The 24,532-nt window shown below is 36.6% G+C and overlaps 2 protein-coding genes across 4 annotated transcripts in view; both read left to right on the top strand.

Annotated features, from left to right (window-relative positions):
• Positions 1-4,577, top strand: part of CCDC112 (coiled-coil domain containing 112) — a 30,553-nt gene extending 25,976 nt beyond the window's left edge. The window contains exons 7-10 of one of the 2 annotated variants that reach the window (XM_060146195.1): positions 703-1,116; positions 2,557-2,652; positions 3,554-3,672; positions 3,886-4,577. In XM_060146195.1, the coding sequence (XP_060002178.1) occupies positions 703-1,116; positions 2,557-2,652; positions 3,554-3,672; positions 3,886-3,916 (660 nt within the window). In that variant the 3' untranslated portion in view covers positions 3,917-4,577. The remainder of the gene's footprint in view (positions 1-702; positions 1,117-2,556; positions 2,653-3,553; positions 3,673-3,885) is intronic. The other variant, XM_060146196.1, reaches the window with a different exon arrangement.
• Positions 4,578-7,388: 2,811 nt separating this feature from the next.
• The window catches only part of PGGT1B (protein geranylgeranyltransferase type I subunit beta), a 56,809-nt gene continuing 39,665 nt past the window's right edge, over positions 7,389-24,532 (top strand). The window contains exons 1-2 of one of the 2 annotated variants that reach the window (XM_060143407.1): positions 7,389-7,564; positions 15,464-15,582. In XM_060143407.1, the coding sequence (XP_059999390.1) occupies positions 7,425-7,564; positions 15,464-15,582 (259 nt within the window). In that variant the 5' untranslated portion in view covers positions 7,389-7,424. Of the gene's footprint in view, positions 7,565-7,607; positions 7,755-15,463; positions 15,583-24,532 lie in introns of those variants that run through there. The other variant, XM_060143408.1, reaches the window with a different exon arrangement.

The raw sequence follows: 24,532 nt of genomic DNA, 5'->3' as shown, positions 1-24,532 counted from the left end.
TGAGAAGTGCTGCCTACCACTTACAGATGAGCAAAATGAGGACAGAGACATTTAGTGACTCGTCCAAGGTTACACCTAGTAAATGGCAAAACCAGGATTTGGTCCCAAATACCTGGCTTCAGAGCACATACTCTCAACTACCCCACTTTTAATTCCTCTTCTGATATTTTGACCAGAGATAGGTCACTCAGAAAGGATTCTAAGCCTAGAAAGAGGATTTGGAAGCAGAAGTGAAATGATCAGAGGAAAGGGATGTTTCCCCTGAACACAATGAAGGAGGTGAAGGGGAGGAAGATACTTAATGAGGTGTTGTCCTTGTGTACCTGGGGATTAAAAGAGGAAGAGAAAGGCTGATGGAATAGCCATTATTCAGTGTTTTAAAAGATACATTAAGTTTTTTACAAATAGAAATAGAAAAAACCTGCATTGGTTTAAAAAAACACTTTTAAAAACTAAGCAACTAGCATCCTGCATCACTATTCTAGAAAGAAAGATGGATTTGAGGTTGTATTTTAAAATGGTTTTGGTGGGAATTTTCTGGCAGTCCAGTGGTTAGGACTCAGCTCTTTCACTGCCGGGGTCCAGGTTCGATCACTGGTTGGGGAAGTAAGATCCCGCATGCTGCACAGTGTGGCCAAATTAAAAAATAAAATGCTTTTGGCTATTAAAAATATTTTTTCTTGCTATGTTTTAACCATTTAGTCTATTCAGAATTGGAAAACCAAAAAGCAGCAAAAAAAGGAGGAAATTTTCAAGTTGAAGGAAAAAGCGGAGAACATACCAATGCTTTTTCATAATAAACAGGAAGATAATCAAAAGCAAAAAGAAGAACAAAGAAAGAAGCAGAAATTGGCAGTTGAAGCTTGGAAAAAACAGAAAAGTATAGAAATGTCAATGAAATATGCTTCCCAGTTAAAAGAAGAGCAAGAGAAGGAGAAAAAGCAGCAGAAAGAACGTCAACGCCAATGTAAACTAAAATTGCTGCTAGAAACTTATACCCAGCAGAAGAAAGAACAGGAAGAATTGTTGAGACTTGAAAAGGAGATTAGGGAAAAGACAGAAAAGGCAGAAAAAAGAAAAACCGCTGCTGATGAAATTTCCAGGTTTCAAGAAAGAGTGAGTAAATACATTTCCTAAATAATTTTTCAGTGATACACATGGAGGTATTACTTCCAGGTTCAGTTCAGCAAAAATTAATTGAATCCTTCTTATATATCTGGCCTGGACCTAGCATTAGTACACCAAAATAAGTGGGCCATGCTCCCTGCTTTCTAGTAGATTATAGTCTACTGGGAAAGACTGGTGTGCAAATAGAGGACTTCAGTATAATATGGTAAACAGTGTGTTGATTGAGGTGTGGACAGAGAACTTTCGGAGGTGGATGTGCAAGAAGGAAAGCTTACCATAACTGTGAGTGTGAGACAGAAGGTGATACTTGAGTTGAGTCTTGGAAGAGAAGAAAGGGGAAGGAAAGGGGAGATCTCTCTTAATAGAGTGAACATGAATGGGCAGCTTGGAGGAGTGTAACAGAGTAGTTTGTGGGGGAAACTGTAAACACTTCAGTATTTTTAGGGCATCAACTGGGAGATGGGAACCAGCAGGAGACAAGGCTGGAAAGGTAGCCACAGGCCAGGCCATGAATGTCTTGTTTCCTTTGCCGAACTGGCTGGCTTTTCCCTATAGGTGATTTGCTTACTAGTTCACTGTCCATCTCCCTACCATAATGTAAGCTCCATGAAGGCAGAGGTTTTGCCCTTTTTGTTCATCCTTTACCCTAGGGTCTAGCACATTATAGATACTCAACATATACTTAAAGGAATCAAGGTTATTGCTGAGAGGATTATAGGTGATTTTAAACAAATGTATATAAGAAAAATCCTAATCAAAGAAAGAAGTTGCAATCTTATTATCAGACAGGGTGGAATTCAGTCCAAATGTATTAAAAAAGACAAGGAAGGGTACTTTAAAATGAAAAAGAGTACAAATGAGAGGTAAGTGCTATGAATTGTTATATGCATCAGAATACATAGGAACAACACTCATAAAGCAAAAATAAGGGAAATACAAAGAAAAATAATAGGAAAAAAACACATTACTAGTGGGATTTCTTTTGGTTCATATATAAAAATCTCCCTAAATAACAAAAGATCCACTCCCCAAAAAGGCAAGCAGGTCACATAATTAAAGGCTTAGGAAAAAAAAGAAAACCTGTTATACAGAAAATATATGAGAGGTCTAAAACCAGACATATCTGTATTGATAAGTGAAAATAGGCTAACTCACCCATTAAAAGGAAGTTTTAGACTGAGCCATAAAATAAAACAAGAAACGCCTAAAAGAAGGTGATTCAGAAAGGATGTGCATGTATTACATTTATATTCAGAAAATAAAGCTCTTACCTTTTTTGGAAAAAGTTGATATTAAAGGAGTATTGCTACTTAAGGTAATTTAATTTTACTTTAAACTTTATTAAAGTTTACTTTAATAAACTTTGAAACAGATTCTAGCTGATTTTAATTTCTTAATGTTATCTTTTTTGTTGGTTATGTCTTTTAGGATTTACATAAACTTGAATTGAAAATTCTAGATAGACAATCAAAGGAAGATGAAAAGGCAGAAAAACAAAGAAAACTGGCAAAATTAAAAGAAAAGGTACTCAGTCCTGAGATTAATTTATTTTCATTGTTATTATCCTAATTCATTGATTTGTAAGGATACAAACATAAAATCCATTTTCTTTTTATCCATCTCCTTTATTTCACACTTATTTATTTACATATTACAAAAAATAACTTGGTACAACTTAAGCAGCTGTTGTTTGAATTCTACCATTTCACATTATAAGCACCTCATTTTCTTTTACCCTAAATTCCTTCTCTCTTCCTACTCTTCATTCTTTTCTTCATTCTTCCTATATGAGCCTATATTTTAGACCTATAGCAGCTATGAGCATTGTTTAATTTCATTGGTGATAAAGATACTGGTGACTCTCATGGATAAAACAAAGGACTTACTGGTGTTTATTTATCTTAAATTTATTGTCTGGCTACATCACTATCATACTTTGCTGCATTACATTTCCCTCATGATAGAAATAGAAAAAAATACAACAGTGGAAGTAGAATAAAATAATTGAACTTGGGCTTCCCACCGCCTGCCGATGCAGGGGACACAGGTTCGTGCCCCGGTCCGGGAAGATCCCACATGCCGCAGAGCGGCTGGGCCCGTGAGCCATGGCCGCTGAGCCTGCGCCTCCGGAGCCTGTGCTCCGCAACGGGAGAGGCCACAACAGTGAGAGGCCTGCGTACTGCAAAAAAAAAAATAATTGAACTAGAAAAAACCCCTAAATTAACACTTTATTAATAGACTGATATAATCCAAATTTTATTTTAGCTATATGAGCACAATTATAAGTTTACTGAAACGGTTTTATTTCTGTCTAGCGAATATCAAGTATTTTCCTTAAAACTGCTGTCTGTTACTAAGGATCTTACAAGTACAAACTTAATAGTTCATATAAATTAACTGGCACTCATTTTACTTCTGATTACAGGTTGAAAACAACATTAGTAGAGATCCCTCTAGAGTTTACAAACCTACCAAAGGTTGGGAAGAACGCACCAAAAAGATAGGACCAACAGGCTCTGGGCCACTTCTACATATCCCACATAGGTAAAAAGGAGTTAGAATGGGTGTTCACTCTATAATAATTTAATAAACTGCATATAAATTGTATATATTTTATGCAGTTTATGTATGTATATTGTGTTTTATAATAAAAAGTTGATAAAACAAATCTATATACTTTTTTAAAGTTAACATTTAATCAGAACTTTTAAAAAATATCCTATATATTTGTAATTGCTCTTTTCTTCTTTTCCTTAGGGCTATTCCAACCTGGAGACAAGGAGTTTAGAAAAGAATATGGGATAATGAAATTGGCATTCAGTTGATGAGAATGTTAGCATATTCTGTTATAGGAGAGAGTGACTGTGTTCTTGAAATATTACTAGCCTAGTCAGATTGATTATTGTGTTGCATGTGAATTGGCAGGTATTAAGTTCCATGAGGCATTGTCATTAGTGTTTCCTGTTTATACTAAGAGGGTAATTAATGTACAAGTTGGCCTATTATTGATGTAAAAGTTCCTTGAATAAGTCTATGTTAGAAACAGTATTTCATTTAAATACTTAGAACATTTGAAAGATACTTTGTTTTTGTCACTGCATAGCAAAATAAATTGAGACAATCATACAGTAACATTTTTAAACCAAAATTGTAAGATTTATAACTTGGAGCTAAATTAGCCTGAGTAACAAAAATGTAAAGTTTTTTTTTTTTGAGTTATGAAATAAGTTGGTACTTTTTCTAAGTTTAACAAATTGGTAATTTGTCAGTTACTACATTTTTGTGTACCAAATATTTTGTATTTGTTTGAAGCATGCTTTGTTTTATATAGAGAATATTTATTTTAAAAATATGCCTCTCATCCCATATATACCCTATTATTTGTATTATTGATATTTAATCTTTTTGGTTTCCTTTAGCTATTCCAAATCTCCTTTCAGCCTTTCTGGACTCCACACATTTATAAAATCTTGTGTCTTTCACATCTTCTTGGCTGATGCAGTTTTCTTTTCTGCTTTGTTTGCCTCAAAATATGAAAATCTTCTGTTTTGAAACATTATCTGAAATAAGCTGGCTTTAGAATACTATGATTTCTCGTAGTGGTATTTAAAATGTTTTAAAATTGCTAGACTAATATATTTGGTCAAAAGAGTTAATTTTAAAATCTCCAAACTTTTGTAAATGAAAACACAATTTAACTTAATTTGACTCAACTTTTCTTATTAAAAAAATCTTAGTTCCTAACTTTAATTAGTTCCCATCTTATAGGAAAGGCATCATATACATAATAAATATAGAAACTCATTTCTTACAACTTTTATATTAGAGTATCTTTAATTGTAATTTGATACATTTAGGTCAAATGACTCAGAAATTTACTATGAGTAGTAGTCAAAACCTTTTCATATTTCAAAGTTAATATTCAAAGTAGATGGCCTCCAAATTATGGAAACTGAATTCTGATTATACAATTATTGGTGCAAAATGAGAGAATTAATATAAAACATCCTTAATCAGGAATGCCCATTTCATTTATTGTACTTGTTCTCCTTAACTTTTTAAAATGATTTGAGGCAGTTTAGAAATAAAACAAAGAACAGGACAAGGAAATTTAAAAACAGAATTGAACAGCGACAAGATACAGAAAAGTAAAGGTTTCTTATACATTACTTTCTAACATGTTGCTTTTTGTTGTACACAAATACAGCTTTTAGTTTCCTGCATCTAAGGTAAGCTTACTGGGTGATATGGTTCTTATAGCTTTTTGTTTTATTTTTTGTTTTTTTTTTTAATAAAAGTAAGTATGGAAGTATTTTGAAGAAACTAGTCCTTCTAACTGAATCTATTGATAAAATAAATGAGGAATTTATCATATGGATCCTTTGTATAAAGGACGTACAATAAACATAATAATGTCTACAGTTACAGGCTCATAGAAGAGATATCAAATAAACATTTCTTATACCAGATTAAAAAGTATATTAATAAGAAATTTAGAAAAAAACACTAAAGGAAAAATGTTATAAAGCACCCATAATTCCACTACCCTAAGGTAATTTCTTCCAGAAATACACCTACATATTTTAAATAGGTAGTCTTAGAATACATTTTAGATATTACACTGTAATCGCTTAACATTACATCACATATTTTTCTGTTTCTGTATAGTTCAAACATTATCATTTAATGGATAAATAGTATTCAATTTTATAGATACTCTATCATTCCTATACTTTGAAGACTTGTGCTATTTATACTTCTTAACTAATAATGTAGAGTGACATTTTATGTAGGGGGTTAGATTCTGTCACATGTATGTCAAAAATCTTGTATGGTCAGAATCACCCATGAAAAGGTGGGTGATTACTTACCTAGGAAGTATATTATCTCTCAATGAGTCCACCATAGAAGTATTTCCTCCAGATTTGGATCAGATTAGTGGTTCGTGGGCTGAGAATCAGATGAAATATTGGCTCCCCTTTAAGGGCCAGGTTGAATAGGATTGTCTTTCTGAGCTTATATAGAATGTGCATAATTGATTCTAGTAAGTTATATGTGTGTGATGTAATTTCACTTTGAACATCTTCAGACATTTTGTGGTGTATATGTGTAAGTGAGAGAGAAAGATCTTCATTGTAATAATGAAGTGAAAACTCCTCTAAACTGGGCATACCTAAAGGGCAAGGACTGTTGGCCTCTGTATTTGTAGGGAAGCACCAAGGACAGCCCTCTGCCCCTACCTGGCAGTTGTTAATGCAATATTTGTTAAAGACATGCAGGAGTACCTGTGAATAATTAGTTGCTAGTACCTAACATTATGCAAGGTGCTTTGGATTGGTGAATTAGGATAACTCCAGCCCACGTGGTATGTTTTTTAAGAAATACATTTTCTAAGAAAGCTAACAATTGAAATTATGCCCAAACTTCTATTAGTTGATTATAAAAACCAAGTTCAGGCCTGATCCTTGCATGGATTTTTTTCCCCCAAGACTGAATCGTAAACTTTTAAAGGGAAGAATATATGGTTGAAGCAACTTAAATCCCTCTTTTTGAAGAAGAAAAAAAAAGCTAGAAGCCTATGTTATTTCATTTTTTTAGCATATGCGTAGAGAACACGTTGCGCATATTTTCCGTTGCAAATTGATCCAACATTGATGCTGGATGACACATTGACTCAAGGAGTAAAATCTTTGTCTCGTAAAAGCAAATGATACAAATCCTCGCATGCGAGTGAACAGGGAGTGTGTGTGTGTGTGTCTGTGTGTCGATAATTAATAAGCATTTGGTTATCCCCATAACCAAATAATTTGATTTGTAGATTGAGTTTCTCCATCCATTCAGCTTAAAACTGTGGCCTTCCAAAAATGAGTCTGTTGGCAAATTTATACTGGCCCATCTCTATTTTCATATGTACCATCTTCATGTTCTTTAGGGCCTTACTTTTCTCAAAGCGAACTTGAAGCTACTGACCTTGCACTTCCTCCCAAATATCCAAGATAAAAGTTCTGGAAGGATGTGTGGATTTGTGGGCTGAATTTTACAAGGCTTGCGAGGTGTTTCCAAACCTTTGGAGCTTAGCGTAGAAAAGGCGGGGTCGTGCGCTACCTACGGAGAAATGGGAGGGAGAAAGCGCCGCGTAAGGCCTTCCGTTGACAGCGTGTAGCTTCAATCACCGATGTGGAAAGCGGAGGGCGCACTTGCCCTCCCCACCCGACCCCCAGGTGTTCCCCTTGGGTTTCCTTCGCGCCGCGAGGCAACTGCTTCCGGGTCGCGGCGGACGTCGTTTCCGTAGCAGCATGGCGGCCACGGAGGAAGAGCGGCCGGCTGGGAGTGGAGAGGGAGAGCGGCTGGATTTTCTACGGGACCGGCACGTGCGGTTCTTCCAGCGCTGCCTCCAGGTCTTGCCGGAGCGCTACTCTTCGCTCGAGACCAGCAGGTAACTGGTGGCCACAGCCAGCGAGGCCGACACAGGGCCCGGCCCCCCGGAAAGGCGCTGCGGAGCCTGATGGCTAAGTGGGCGCCCCATGAGGGCTGCGCCACCGACCACCCGGTACTGCTTACCCTCCCGGGCCGGGCTGCAGTCACCCTCGCTCCCGCGAGCTACGGCGAGAGGGCTGGGGCGAGCTGTAAGTCGAGGGCTTTTGGAATCTACAGGTTTCGCCCTTTTCACTTCTCAACCATGTTTTCGTCTCAACTTTGAGCTTCCTTTTTACCCTGCTCCGAACCTGTGAGTCCCTTGGCCTCGCTTCCGAGTATAAACAGAAAAAGACAAAGGGTTTGTCATCGTATTTTACCTAAATAGCCTCTCCAGTGCTTCCCTTTCGTCCATAAAGTCGTTAATTCTTAATTGAATGCCTGTATGGTGTTCAGTGTATAGGAGCGGTAGGGAGCCTCTAAGGTTTGCGTAGATAAGAACTTTCCAGGAATCGTAAATCTAATGATAGGATTGGCGAAAGAGGTGCAGTGTTGCTGGAAGCAGCCTGTTAAAGTTTATTTGCAGTGGCATTGTGAGTTGGGGTGGTCTGAGGACTGTGATCTGGCAGAGGCTAAGAAACTGTGAGTTAGTCATTAAGAGTAAACGTCTGGGGATGAGAATAACGAAAGGAGGCGGCGATCTTTGCTTTGCACTGTTGTGTTTTGAAGTGAGACTCCAAAGCTTCATGGGACTGGCTTGGAAGAGAGAGCCAATTGGTTTTGCTCTGATCTTTTCCGTATTTTCGTAACTGAGCCTGTGGTGTATTTTGAACACTTCAGTTTTGGAAGTTTTATAGACTACTTTCGCATACATGGTCAAGAAATATTTATTATGGTAGGTGCTGGAGGACAGCTGAACAAGACGTACAGGCAGTTTCAATAGGGCAGGTTCCCAACCCGGATTTCCTTAGAGAGACCTTCCCTAATCACCCTTTCCAAAGGAGACTACTTCCAGTCACCACCTGAAATTATATATTGATGATACCCTTCTTTCACACAGGATTGTAGACTTCATGAAGGCAGGATTTTTGTCTTTCTTGTTTACCTCTGTAATACCAGGGCTGCCCTGTCCAATTTGGTAGCCACATTTCGATATTTAAATTTGAATTAATTAAAATGAAATAAGATTAAAAATTCACTTCCTTTGTTTCCAGTAGATACCACTTTTCAAGTGCTCAGTCACCACATTGGCCTGTGGCTTTTGTTTCTATCTCAACATTTATGTCATCTGAAAAAGTCCTACTGGACAGCATTGCACTAGAACCTTGCTTAATATCTGGCATAAGAGAAGGCAATAAGGACATATTTGTTGAATAACTATTCCGAGCTGAGCCCTGAAGGATGAACAGATTTTTGCTAAAGAAAGAGTGAAGCATCGTTTATATTCCTTTCTCCATCTATGTATATTGATTGGCTAGCAGAGCCCATACCTCGATCTAATTTAACATTTCCAAGACTCAGTCATTGATTGTAATGATATGGGATGTTTAGAAATACATTGATAAATCACATATTTTATGAGGATTAATTTTATATTAATTTAAAGCATTTGAATAAAGAAAAACATCCATCCTATTTTGACTGTTAAACAGTTGAACTTTGCTTGTAGCTATCACAGGTCTGTGGTTGCATTTTCAAAATGTTAGTGTGTTTGGTCTATAAAATTCAGCAAGGACAAAATCATACAGACTAACGCATGTTGGCAGTAAACTGTAATCCTGCTCGCAGCATAAATTGTCTGATTAAACAACTAACTTAAAAATAGATTTAATAACTTAGTATGATCTTAGGATTTACACCAGGCATTGTATATTAGATAATAGATATGTAATATCACAGTGCACTAGTTTAAGAGATATTAATTATATCCTTTTTATGCCTCATGTTTGTCACTTAAGTATGTTTTATCATTTTGGTTTTTTTAATGGCTCAATTCATAACCACATTTAAGATAATATGCAAATACTGGGTTTTGTGGTAATTTTTTTTAAGTTTTTCAATTTTTCTCTTTCCTGATTCACATTCTTTACTTTCCTTAGTTCAGCATTAAGTCCTTTTGTGGTGTATGTGACTCATAATTGACTTTAAGATGCTTGTGGAGAAGCTCCAACTTTTTAAGCAAAGGTGACTGGGTCACGAAATTTTTACTAATAGAGTTTTAAGATAAAACAATGTATTAACTGAGTCATAATTCTTAGCTAGTATTATAGTTCAATTCCACAAGCATTTATTGAGGGGCTACCATGTATCTGGTTATGGGGATAGGTATAAAGCAATGATTCAGGTTTTCCTGTGTTCATTTCTTTTTACTGATAGATGTGAAACAGCTGACTCCTAGGAAGGCTAATATTGAACTAGACATTTAGACCCTTATTTTCTGACCCACCATTTTGACAAAATTATTCTATTTCCCTGTTTCTTTTAGCCCGATCAATAGAATAATTTTAATTTTTCTAATAGCAGTGGCTTTATGAAAATTATAAGGTATACTGTTTGTTGATTCACTCGAGGTTTTTCTTTTATATTAACTTCTGAAAAGTGATGGTTACTAGTTAACTCAAGTGAATATAGACCTTGGATTGTGAGCTTTGTCAGTTAACAGGTTTCTTTTCATGAGTGGCTTAGAGAGCTTTTTGGTTATGTGATATTGTTGTCATTTGTGTTTGGGCAGTGGGCATTAGAGTAGGCCTTTTTAAGTTGGGGAGCAAAATATTGACCATTTTCTTTTATGTTATTTTTACAGACCCAGCTCTTCTAGAGGAAGGGTTTAGATGATTTTCCCCCGCCCCAAGACATTCACAATCTTTCTATTCTGGTTTCCTCCGTATCCCCTTTGTATCCTGTGTTGTAACCATTGAGCTGCCTACCAGCCAGCAACTTCTCTGTCCTTTTGTTCTCTCCATTATCTGAAGTATATCACAGTCTGGCAGTGTGTCTCTCAAAGTGTGTTGGTGAGGGAGGCTTTTAATCAGTGATAACAGAGTACTTATAAAAATACACATACCTGAGCCCCTCCCCAGATCTACTGCATTCGACTTTCTGTATGGGCCTGGGAGTCCAGGTTCATAATAAGCATCCCAGGTAGTTCTGATGCACACTAAAGTTTGAGACGGTTTGCCTAATAGGAGAAACAAAAGTACAAACAGATTATTTAATACAACAGTGCTTCCCAGCTCTAATGTGCATATGAATCACCTGGGGATCTTGTTAAAATGCAGGTTCTCATTACGTAGGTCTGGGTAGGGTCTGAGATGCTGCAGTTGTGACAGGCTCCCAGGTGAGGCTGATACTGCTGATCCCCTGGCCCACGTTGATTTTGTTTGCACGGTGATTGTGATATTCACAGGGCATTCCGGAAGCACCTACGTAATCAACCTGAAGAGAGACTCTGAGGAAGAGTCTGAGGCTTCCTGGAAGAAGTAACCCTGGAGCTAAATATTAAAGAATGTGTTGAGTTTTTGTGTGGGTGAGTGGATTATAGGCAAAAGGACAATAAGTAAAGACAATAAAGATAGATAAGTGAGTATTGAGCAGGGAAACACCAGTCAGTTCTCTGACAGTGGTTCAAAATGTAAGGCAGGTGTGGTAGGAATTTAGTATGGAGAGGTAGACATAGGTTTTCTTTGCCATGTCAAGAACCTGGGAATTTGATATCATGTAAGTGATGGGCAGTTGCCAAGCAGTGGATCTTTCTGGTTAGATATGCATTTTAGAGTGATCATTGGATTTGAGATTGGTTGTTGTATCAAGTGGGACAAAACCAGAACCAGGGGCACCAATTAGGAAGCTGTTGCAATAGTCCAGGAGTCAAGTGCTGGGACAGCAAAATTAGGGACAGAAAGGAGGGGATGAAGAAAGAAGGAGGAGTCCCAGAATTCTAGGGTTGGAACTAGCAACTGGTCTAGAGAACAAGAGGCAAAAGGAGCAGATTTAGAAAGGAAGAGGATGTTATCTGTAGTAGCGCTTAGAAACATCATTTAGTTTACCTGCAAATTGATCTATTGGTGAAGCAACTTGATTGTGGGGGTGGGGGGGTGGGGCGGTTGGGGGGATGTTACTTGTTCGTCCAAGTAAGATAAACTTTTTATATGTACTGTCCAGAGGAGGAGAAGGGGCAGGAAGACATGGCTTAGTTCAGTTTTTCAGAGTTCAATTCTAGGGAAAAGAAGAAAGGAAGAAAACAGACAGATGCTCTCCAAAGAAGTAATAAAGTAAAAGTCACTTCACTGGCCTGATTTTAGGTGCATGCATTGGCAAGATTACCCCTCTAGATGCCTGAACCAAGGCAGGTTGCCTAGCAGTCTCTGCCCCAAGCAGCAGTCAACTGGGCACCACAAAACCCTACATTATTTCTCCCAGAGGCCCACAGCCCAGAATTCCTTTTTATTCCATGTGACTTATTTAATTCTCTCCCTCTCAGTGTTTTAGGACTACTTGAGAACTCTAGTGTGGTCAGAAAAGGAATACTTTCTTATTATCCTTAGAGGAAGTCTGGATGTTTGCTCCAAACTGACTTCTTGGTTCTGTCTGCCAGCCACTGCTGGGTGCTTAACTTGATAAACAGGCTTTTCACTATAGTGTTGTTAATCCTATAAACCTTAGTCTAAACTGCTATGAGTTGAAAATGCTGGACCTCGAGAAGCTTTTAATAGTTAAGTATGCAGGACTTCAAAATAGTTTACCATCGGATGACTGAATTCTGGTGTTTGCATCCATACCGTGGAGCAAGTAAAACAAAAAAACAGATCATTCAGGTATCTCTTATATACAGATAACAGTATGACTTTAGAGGAGAGTTTCTAGACCTCAGCACTGTTGACATTTTGGGCCAGACACTTCTTTGTTGACTGGGGCTGTCTTGTGCATCATAGTACATTTAGCAGCATCCCTGGCTTTCACCAACTAGATGCCAAATAGCACCCTTCCCTAGTGGTGAAAACCAAAATTGTCTTCAGAATGTCCGCTGGGGAACAGTATTGCCCTAGTGGAGAATCGCTGTGCTTCTAAAGCCTGGCTGCCCTTTAGAATCATCTGGGAAGCTCCCCATCCTCCACCCCGTCCCCACTTACCCAAACACCAGGTCCCAGACCCTACCTTCCATCTAGAATTTATGATACCTTTGTCGTGGAGTAAGGCCTAGGCCTCTCCTGGTTTTGTTGGTGGTGTATTAAGTTGTTTGTTTTTAAGCTGATTCTAATTGCGCCACATTTGAGAAACACACCTTGGACTCAGAATTCCTTGAGTAGTTTTCATTGGTTATCTAGCATTGAAATCTCAAGTTACTTGAATTCTTTGGACTTTCTTATCTTGAACTAGAAAATTAAAGAGATGGACTAGATAATTTCTGCTTTTAACTTAGGAAATAATACCTACTTATTTTTATAGCCCTTTGGATATGTTTTCTTACAACATTTTTTAGTAACAGGAAGATGATTGTTTTATCAATACCTCATGTTTTTCCTCACATTTATTTCTCTTCCTTTTGCTTTTCTCTGTAATAATGATTTAATAAACTCAAATATTAGATGCTTAATTTTACCAGACTGTCGTCATTCACTTTATAGATTACAGCCAAACTGAACCCTATGATAGCTCTCCAGGAGGGCTAGATGTAGTATTGCAGGTCTTTTATTTGTTAGGTAATTCAATAAATTGAGTGCATATCATGCACAAGGCAGACCTTATCTCATGAAACATAATTAGCACCAAGAGCAGTGATTTTCACATGTGAGTACTGTTAGGTAGAAATGTTCCCCATGTCTAAAATATTTTGTTTTGGAGAAGAGCAGTTGGGGGGATGGTGGAAGTTGCCAACTAATGAAAAGGCCTGTATAGTGTAAGTTAGTCCTGTCCCGTCAAATCAGGGAAATACCAATAATAATAGCTTCCACTTATTTAGTGCTTGCTTTTGAGCAGGTAAGCACAATAACTGTGTGAAGTTTAATGAGTTACAGATAAGGAAGCTGACTTAGAAAAGACTTAGAAAAGGTTTGGTAACCTAACCAGATTACATATGGCTAGAAATTGACCAACCTAGGATTTGAGGCTAGCTCATTTTATTGCAGATCTGGGCTCTGAACTACTGCTCCCCACATAAAGGTGTTCCACTGCCCTTAATTTATTCCTGATCTTATCCAGATAAATCACCACCCTAATTCAAGTGGATTTCAGTGAGTTGTTAGAATTAAATTGAGATAATATATGAGAAATTTCCTAGCCCAGTGCCTAATACATAGTAATACTCTCTCGATAATGTGAGTTTCCTAAAATGTATTGTTCTTTTTTTCTTAATTTTTTTTTTTTGCTGTTGTTGTACGCGGGCCTCTCACTGTTGTGGCCTCTCCCATTGCGGAGCACAGGCTCCGGACGCGCAGGCTCAGTGGCCATGGCTCACGGGCCCAGCCGCTCCGTGGCATGTGGGATCTTCCCGGACTGGGGCACGAACCTGTGTCCCCTGCATCGGCAGGCGGACTCTCAACCACTGCGCCACCAGGGAAGCCCTAAAATGTATTGTTCTTGAGTGTACCAGTATCTCAGTTTTAGTTTTTGCCTTTAAGCTTTGGTTGGAATTAAATTGCTCTCTGATTTCTCCTCCTGTTATCTAATGGATGCCAGCCTTTTCAACCAGGGATCAGAGAGAGAATTATACCCTTTAAAAAAATGAGTGACTGTTTCCTCATTTCTCCTAAAGTTGGTAATACCGTTCTAGATGCAGAGAAGTTAATTATATACAATGGTTGCCTTAGGGCATTAAGGCTTAATTTTCTCTTGGAATCTCTGTTTAGAAGGTTATAGAATGCATCAAGTGGCTCTGCTAGATTTTAGACCAGATAATTTGAAGTATTAGTTTATCAGTATTAGTCATAGGAATTATTAGAATATGGAAACGAGATAACCATGCTCAATCAAACAACATTGTAGAATGCATCTCAACAGGAAAGGAAATATATGAAACAAACTCTTTAAGTAAAAAGCTACCACTGAGGGGACTAGTTTTTATATGAAAGCACAAGGCGTAGATTTCTGATTTAGTGCACAATCTTGGAGGGGAAAGATATTGCTTTATAGTGTTCCATTTCATCAAAAATGTTCGTCTCGGGCTTCCCTGGTGGCGCAGTGGTTGAGAGTCCGCCTGCTGATGCAGGGGACACGGGTTCGTGCCCCGGTCCAGGAAGATCCCACATGCCACGGAGCGGCTGGGCCCGTGAGCCATGGCTGCTGAGCCTGCGCGTCCGGAGCCTGTGTTCCGCAACGGGAGAGGCCACAACGGTGAGAGGCCCGAGTACAGCAAAATGAAAAAAAAAAAGAATGAAGAAAAATGTTCGTCTCTAGGAAAATGGAAACTGAAATGCATTTGCATTTTTAAAAGTGTTCCTTATTCCCCAAAATTCATTATAAATTTTTTCCAAGGGGTCACATTATTCATAAACAAATTTGAATAATGATAGATTTATTCTAACATCCTTAAGAATTAAGCACCAGCTACAAGCATAATTGCTCTTGGCAAATCAGTGAAAATTGAGATTTTTATATATTTTCCACCTTTTTGGCCTTATATATACTGATTAAGTGCAGGGAATTCTCTTTTTCAAATCTACTTTTAGCCTTCAGGTTGCTCATAAACTGGTTTCAGTGAATTCATGTATACTTCAGATGAGTAGGGTTGATTTCTTAACCCTTAAATGTTCCTTTATTAAAAATTAAAACAAAGGTTTGATTGATACTATTAACTTATAAGAATAAATTGGTTTTTTCGGCTTTTGCAAGTTGGGAATATTGTTTAAATTATCGTAAAGTTGGAATGAGTTTATTATTTTTCTGAACCAGAAAGACTTCATTGGTTTGATACTTTCTCTTTTAGATTGACTATTGCATTTTTTGCGCTCTCCGGGCTGGATATGTTGGACTCCTTAGATGTGGTGAACAAGGATGATATAATCGAGTGGATTTACTCCCTGCAGGTCCTTCCCACAGAAGACAGTGAGTGAGTTTTTAGCATTTTGTTTTTAGTGTGACTAGTTGTACCTGGCATAACATGTGTTGCACTCGGAAATCTTAGTATTTGTTCCTAAACTATTAACATATTTTATTCATCTGTGTTTTCCTTGTAACACTCCCTTTCTGTTCAAACACAGTGCTGACCAAGTCTAGTCAGTCATTAATCTCTGGAGAGAACAATTTAGCGATGTCTAAGGTTGGATGGAGATTCACAGTTGTACACCATGCTGTGTTGCATATTTCCATGCTCACTACTGCTTGTTGAGCAGTATTGTAGTCCATATTTATGTTTGATTAGTTTTGTAGCATTCACTCTATTTTTCATTCCCAACCATTCTTTTTGTCTCTTCAGTGAAAAACTCATTGCTGTCAAAAAGTTTCATTCCAATCTCTTGGCCATTTTCCCTCTAAAGTTCCATTAGTATTTCTTTAATGGTTTCTTAGAGCTCTTATTTATACTTCAGTCATTTTTATGCTTCTTAAAACTTTATACATTTTGATCAATTAAATAAATTCTCAAAATTCATAAATTATTGATCAGCTAAATACACACGTTTTATAAACTCTGTTGTTCACTCCATTAAGTGTAAAATACCTAATATCTATTTAACTTATAAATGTTAGAAATTCTAACATTGAATTGAATTAGAGCAAGCAGATAAACTCACAGAAAATCATGCAATTTTTGTCTATGGTCACTACTTACCTTTCTTTTAAGAGTCAGCATTTATAAATTAACTGTGTGGTTCATTGGTTGGAGTAATCATGTATAAATCTCACCCAGGTGAACTTTGGGGAAATAATAAGCTAAAGCTTTATTTAGAAATAAAGTGCTTTGATCTGTTAGCAGATGCTGTTGGACATGGTTTGTGGCTTTCTACTTTATTGTTCTTGAAGTTTGTAGTATTTTTTTTTTTTTTTTTTTGCGGTATGCAGGCCTCTCACTGCTGTGGCCTCTCCCATTGCGGAGCACAGGCTCCGGACCTGCAGGCTCAGCGGCCATGGCTCATGGGCCCAGCCACTCTGCGGCATGTGGGATCTTCCTGGACCGGGGCATGAACCTGTGTCCCCTGCATCGGCAGGCAGACTCTCAACCACTGCACCACCGGGGAAGCCCTGTAGTATTTTTTAATACATAATTTAAAAAATCTGTGCCTGTTGATGAATTCTTGTTAAAAAATGATTAAGCATTTTTAGATCTATCAGAATTTTATTACATAAATATCTAATCATTTTTCACCAACTACATGAAGCAGCATATATGATATATTTCTGAGTAGTTATAGATTCTAACATGTTGGTGAGTAGGATTTATTGAATGTTTTGCTAAGAGTACTCTGCTAAACCTGTGGAGAGGGGCTGTGATAAATTATAAGATATGGTTCTCATTCCCTGAGAGCTTGTGGCTGCGGTGAGGTCACAGTTCTAGTCACCTACAAAAGGGGAATAATTTGTGTTTTCCTTTTTTAATCAGGATTTTTTTTTCACTAGTTTAAGTGAAAGTCTGGAACTTTTTAAAAACTTAGATATTAGACAGATGTAAGGTAGTATTGTTATAGATTATGTATAATTTTTATTTACTAAAAATACATGTCCTAATCAAATTATACTTTGTATTTTCTTAAATATATTTCACTGATACAGATATAAAATTATACACTGTGTTACATAGGAAAACTATTGTATAAGTTTTTGTTAAAATATATATTATTTTTAAAATTATTTATGATATTCATTTCCTTGGAATAAAATAGCTATTGTCTCTCTAGAAATGTAGGGACCATAGCATTTTAGTGAGAGACTCACGCTATAGGTTACAGTTGCCAGAACACTAGTCACTTATTCACTATGCTTCCTACTTTCTGTCTTTTCTTATATTTTTATCTACCTTTAAGGACTGTTTGCCAGCTCCAGCTAATTAATATCCATATTCTTTTTGAAGCCTTCTTACTTTTCTCATTATTTGATCTTTTGTTGTGAGAGCTTTGCTGTTATCTGGACTTTCATATTATCCCTAATAATTGTGTTTGCTACATACTCACTAGAACGGCCAAAATGGAAAATATCAAATGTTGATGAGAATGTTGCACAACTGTAACTACTATTTTACAACTACTATTTAGCAATATTTACTAAAACTGAACATATGTACATTCTATGAACCAGCAGTTCTACTCCCTAGTAGGTATCCAACAGAAATGAAAAAATGTATTCACCAAAAGATATGTACTAGAATGTTGATAGCAGTATTTTTCACAGGAGTCCAGAGTAGGAATATACAAACTACCCATCATTGGTATAATAGATAAATGATATATTATAATTCACACAATGGAATAGTATACAGTAATGGGAAAGAACAATTTAGACCTACATGCAGAAATTTGGATGAATGTCACAAACATGTTTTGAGATAAAGAAGTATATAGTGTATTATTCTATTAATACAAAGTGAAAATGTAGGTAAAACGAATCTGAGCTTTTGGGGAGTGACAAGAAGGAAGTAGGATGGGGCTTCTAGGTTGCTGGTTATGCACTTTTTCTTGAGCTGAGTGCTAGTTATACAGGTGAGTTTACTTTGCAGAAGTTCATTACTTGATGAAAGTTAACTTTGATGAAAGTTAAAAATTTTTTTGAATTAGGGTGTACTCACCATCTCTTAAGATCCATCAGAATTCTCTTTCCCATTGTACTTTCAACTACATGGACTTCATTGGATTGAAGCCCATTGCTAATTTTTTAATTTTTTTAGTCATTGTTGCTTAACTGTTGCTTAAAATATTTTTGCTTACATCTGAATTGTAAACTTCTGGAGGGCAGTGAATGCGTCAGTCTTACATTTCTTTTCCCTTTTGGTGCCTAGAGCATTTTTGTGTTATCAACAGTTGTTGGACTGCTAAATTACCTACACCTTTTCCTACTTTTCTTCTTTTCTCTATTTTCACGTTTAGCCTAGAGCGTCCTCTGGCTCCTCAAATATTTTCTCATTCATAAGACATTTGCAGGCTGCATAGAACATGCTTTCTGTAACTCTTAGCTCTGTATTTGTCCTACTTTGTGATATCACATAAAATCGTAGGGAATTTAAAAATCTTAAAAGTGTTAAACAAAACCCAGAGACCATAAAGGAAAAATTTGCTAGATTTGACTGAATAAATATTTTTAAATGTTATGTAGGGAAAGAATAAGTTGGATAACTGACCGACTTGGAGGAAATTGTGCCAATATATATACCAGACAAAATATTAATATCCAAACTATAAGGAATTGTTAACAATAAAAAAAATGACACATTGCCATTTAGAAAATGACAAAATTTATGAATAGGTAGTTTGCAAAAGAAGTACAGATAGTCATTAAATACATGAAAAGAGGATTAATGGATACTAGAAATAAGGGAGATGCAATAGAAACAAGGATGTTAACATTATTTTTTATCTAACAAATCAATTTAGCAAAAAGTTTTTAAAAGTTTGTAGGAATGTGGGGAAAAGAGCACTTTAATATTCTTTTGGTGGAAGTAAAAATTATTGCAGCCTTTGGAAGAGCATTTTAGCAGTGTAACTTTTTATCCTCACATATTCTCTTGTGTGTTGTAATTAGTTAAATAATGGCCCCCAAATATATGCCCATCCAGAACCTCAGGATATGACCATATTTGGAATAAGGGTCTTTGCAGGTATAATTAAGGTAAGGATCTCAAGATCAGTGACTGGTGTCCTTCCAAGAGAAAGGAGAGGGAGATTTGAGACACAGAGGGGAAGGACATATGAAGACAGATGCAGAGATTAGAGTGATGGGTCCACATGGTAAGGAACATCAGGACTCCCCACAGCCACCAGAAACTAAGAGTGGGCATAAAATGGATTTTCCCTTAGAGCCTCCAGAAGGAACCAACCCTGCTAACAACTTGATTTTGGACTTCTGGGCCCCAGAACTATGAGAGAACAAATTTCTGTTGTTTAAAGCCACCAGATTTATGGTAAGTTGTTACTAACCTCAGGAAACTAATACATGTGCACAAAAATCTGTATAGAAGAATGTTTTGGCATTGTTTGTTACAGTAAGAAATTAGAAACAAATACCCACCAAAAGTGAAACAGTTAAATAAACTATGGTTCAGTAAAGAGTACAGCCCAGTAGTAAAGTGAGTGAGGTAGATCTATATATGTACCGACATGAAACTGTTCATCAAATATAGTTAAATGATAAATGCCAACATGTACAGGGGTGTTTTGTTTTACTGATCTATTAACATCAATGTATAGGAAAAACTCTGAAAGCATGCATAGACAGTCTTTGTGGAGGGGGAAGTAGATGAAAACAGAGGTAGGGGATGGCAGGATAAGGTACTTTAGTTTTATTCTATATATCTGCATTGTTTGAATGCTTAGAAAAATATGTTTCTGTATTAAAATTCAACTTTAAAAACTTTAGCTTAACCGCTCTTCAAAACACAACAAAAATAAACAAAAACTAAACCCATTTATATGATTATACACAAATATCCATATTTTGCTACTGGCAGAAGCAATGCTGTACATTATTTAATATTTTGTAATTTTCAAAGACATCATCAAATTTGTTCTTCCCCTAATCTGCCTTCCCCAGAAGTGGAGAAGAAAATGAGAGGCAGAGTGATTAAGAGACCTGCCCGAGGCCATATACAGATGGAAAGTAATAGAGTCAGACTGAAATCCCTGGCTTCTGACTCCAGGCCCCAGTGCTGCTTTACTGGTGAAGTATATAGGGCCCTAGTGGAGACTATCATGAATGGAACTTAAGTACATTGTGAATATTTAATCACAATTAACCCTGGCCTTCCACTTAATTCCAGGGTTGTAAAGACCCTGTGGTATCCTAGTAATAAGTGTGTGGTCAGACCATTGGAGAGTTGGGGCCCTTCTCATCAATATCAGGAAGTATTTAGGAAACACAAGGGATCAGGCTGGGAATTTTGTGTTACCCTCTCTGATCAGGGACACAACCAGAGAATTTTGGAACTAGAACCAAACAAGGAATATTATAGTCCATCATTTTACAAATGAGGATATTAAGATCCAGAGAGAGTAATGATTTGTCCACAGTCATACAGCTAATTAATGCTAGGGGCAAAATTAGAATACAGTTTTCCGTTTCTAATTTTCAGTTTTTCTAATACTAGTCCCATGCAATAGATGCTCTGTTTATCATGTATGTTTTTCTGTAAGATACGGATTTTTTCATGAGAACTCTGAGGCTGTCTTATGGTGATAAAGGAAAATAAATCTGGTATCTCTTCCATAACAGAGCTCATAAAACATTAGAATTAAGTGTTTGGAATTGTAGATAAGGTGGTTTAATATTAAAAGGTAAAATGTTGAATGATTTCAGTTTTTTAGTAGATTTTTCAGTCAGCTCTTGCCTTTTTTTTTAACAACATGCTGAAAATGTAAGTATAGTTTCATGTGGCTAAATTGAGCATGTTGCAGATTTTAGAAATTATAGAGCACCTGTTTGGGAAGCATTGTAGATCAAGAACTTTTTGCTAAGATAGTCTCACAGTGGTTGGTCGGTTGATGTCCCCAATTGCCCCTAGTCACATGTCTGGTAGGCGGTACTACAGGTCTTTTCACAGTCCACCTGCAATTCCAAATAATCAGTTTACCATTTGGTTGGATGAAACACTATTAAATTTCTAATCTCTATGAGAGAAAATCTCCCACCTGCCTTCTGTTTAATTGCCCTGTTCTAAAACTTATCTGTGAAATTTAGAAAATAGATTTTAAAAAAACCACTTTTTAAATTATATAATATTTTATGTACCTTGTCTGGGTCTCTCTTGACATCCTGAAACAGTTATGTAAGGTGTGTCCTTTTACTAGGAAACCTTGTGTTTCTTGAGACCTGTGAGGAATTACTTCTATAGCCATAAAATATAAACGTCTATTTTTACATTAAATCACCACATTCCTCTCTTGAATTCTCTTTGCTTATTGCAAAAACCTAACATTCAAAATGAGAATTAGAAAATTAAGAAGATGACCAAAACAAGTTTTGAACTATATTTAAGCAGCATGACCACCATTAGTAATATGATATTTTAGCCCGAGTTGTCCTTTATTAGAAGCACCTAAATATAATTTTTTAATGTATTTTTATTTTATCATTCACAATAAAATTTTCTCCTAAAAGAGGGGAAACACATTTTCTTATGAAAAGCAAAATAACTGCTGATTAAAATAAGTCTTTTTAAACTCATTAAAGTTTTACATTCTACGGGTTTATAATCATTTGCTTTTTAGAGAATATCTAAATGCATTGTCTTTGTGATGCTTGACATATAATTGGTGTTTATATGAGCTTAGTAGTAAAATCCTAGGTTGTAAATGAGATGTGACGCAGTCATCAAGCAGGAGTCAGCCTTGTAGCTTAATAATTGACTTCCATGTGCAAGCATGCAGATAAAGGGATTGTTTTCCTTATGGTTGATAGCTAAACATGTTATATTCTCTAATAACACATCCCTCTACGTGCTCACACATAAATACACATATATGTATTATATCCATCTGCATATGCCCATTTTTGCTATTTTCCTTTTCTTTCCATAGACCCAGTTTCATTTTTTTAAAGTAATCTGGGTTTTTTTGATACATAGCTATCTAGACTGCTTCCATAAAACAAGGAAACTAGTTTGACTTTATGTATGCATTCACCAATTCAGTGGTTCTCAATTCTGACTGTGTATCAGACAGGGATTATTTTTCTTTCTTATATGTGATTGTTCAGGCCCTACTGTGAGAGTTTTGATGTGGGCCGAGGTTAGGACCCAAGAGTATCTATATTTTTCCAAACTGTACTTGATTCTGTTGGTCAGCCGGATCACACTTTGTTCGCTTCATTACTACTGAATAGGAACACTAGATGGTGCTATCTAAAAACCTCCAAAGAGTTTAAACTGTATCCTGAATTTGCATGCAGTTGTAAATTTGGAATAAATTGCATGTTTATATTTTAATAATTATCATGAATAGGTAAGCTTACTAGAATTATAAAAGAACGCACAATAGCAGACAAATCTTGACAGGAACCAGAAAGAATGGCCTAATGAATTTTTTAAGATGATGATATGTACTCCATTTTGAAAATGGAAGAAAAGGTATTTTTATTTTAAAGAAAACGTTCCTTGATAAATTGTAACAGAAGCTGTTAATTTCCTCCTATTTCACTTTTGATAACATCTAATTAGCTGATGTTAAATGGTTACTATTTATTGAGCCTTAGTCACTGTGCTGAACACCATCTAAACATGCCCTTGAACCTTTAGAAGAACCCTGCTAAATATTGATTGTAGTATATTATTGTTCCTAGTTCAAAAATGGAGGGAACCAGCTCAGAGAGGTTGTTACTTGCCTATAGAACACAGTGCTAGCAAGAATAGGATATTGAGTTTGATTCCAAGTGTCCATGCCACAGCTCCTAACCTTATGTGGTATTTTTCAGCATCAATATTTCTGCTAGTTTTCAGAAAAGTTAATAATTTAAGTGACATAAAAACACAGAAATGAGCAAATAGAAATTCCATTCATTTATTTCTAAGGAAATAATTTCATTGAGAAACAGATATTTATTAAACCCCTACTGTATGTCAGCCTCTGTAAGGCTGACAGAGGCTAACTAAGTTACTTAGTTAGCCTAACTAACTTAGTGGGGGCTCCAGAAAGGCTTCCTAAGGGAAGTATAAACTCAGACCTGAAACGTGGAATCAGAGCTTTCTTCCATCAAAAGTAGAAATAGGATTTGATTTTCATAGAAAACTATCAGCAAATCAGTAGCTTGAAAGGATAACTTTTAAAAAGGCAGTCTGAAGGAAATAAAACTGATTGCAAAAGTTTTAAGTCATAATAGGAAAACATTTTAGGCATCAGATCAAATATAGAGCCTAGGAAAATATACCTTTTGACGCTACCCCTCGCCCAATTAAAGATGGATTAAAACAAGTGACGATAAAAGGATAAAGGCACCCATGGCTTGGTAAGGAAGGGATAATTTAATTTTAGATTTTAAAAGTACAGTGTTAACATCCAATTTGGAGTATTGGAAGGAGTATTAGGCAGAATTCTAAAGATGTTGCCCCCTCTCCCACCAAAATTCCTGTTCCCTGGTTATTTAATCAAACACTGAGTTCTACAGAATTTGCAGGTGAAGTTAAGGTTACTAATTAGCTGACCTTAAAATGTGGAGATGGTCGATGAGTGTTATACATACAGGCACAGTATAATCACATAAGCCCTTAGTAAAGAAGGCAGAAGAGTCAGTCAGAGAACTGCAGATTAAAGAGGGCAAAAGAGAGATGCTGCAGAAGGGGAAGCCAGAGAGAGTCTAAGCATGAGGCGGATTTGAGCACCATTGCTGATTTTGAGATACAGGGGCCCAGATGCAAGAAATGGCAAGAGTGCCCTTTAGGAGCTAAGGGGGTCCCCCAGCTGACAGCTAGCAAAGGAATGGAGACCTTAGTCTTAAAACCATAAGGAACTTGATTCTGCCAAATAACTTGAATGAACTTGAAGGCAGATTGTTCCCCAGAGTCTCTAATAAGGAATGTAGCCCTACCAGCACGTTGATTTTTAGCCTGGTGAGACCTGCCTTGGACTTCTGACCTTACAGAACTGTGAGATGATAAATGGATGTTGTTTTAAGTTGCTAAGTTTGTAGTAATTTGTGATGACAACAATGACTAATAAAGAGAACAAAATTCACCTTTATTCGTATCCTCCTACACAGTATTATTTTATTTATTCTCTTCCAGGCTTTGATGATAAGCCCACTTCGCCTAATTATAAACATAATACACATATATTTTTGTATCCTGCTTTTTCTCTTAACTTGAGCATATATATTTCTCTATGTTACTATGTAGTTTTCCCTAATCATTACTTTTCATAGCAGT

The sequence above is a fragment of the Lagenorhynchus albirostris genome, chromosome 3 (genome assembly GCF_949774975.1).
Source record: "Lagenorhynchus albirostris chromosome 3, mLagAlb1.1, whole genome shotgun sequence".
Classification (NCBI taxonomy): domain Eukaryota; kingdom Metazoa; phylum Chordata; class Mammalia; order Artiodactyla; family Delphinidae; genus Lagenorhynchus; species Lagenorhynchus albirostris.
This window is presented reverse-complemented; position numbering and strand designations above follow the sequence as displayed.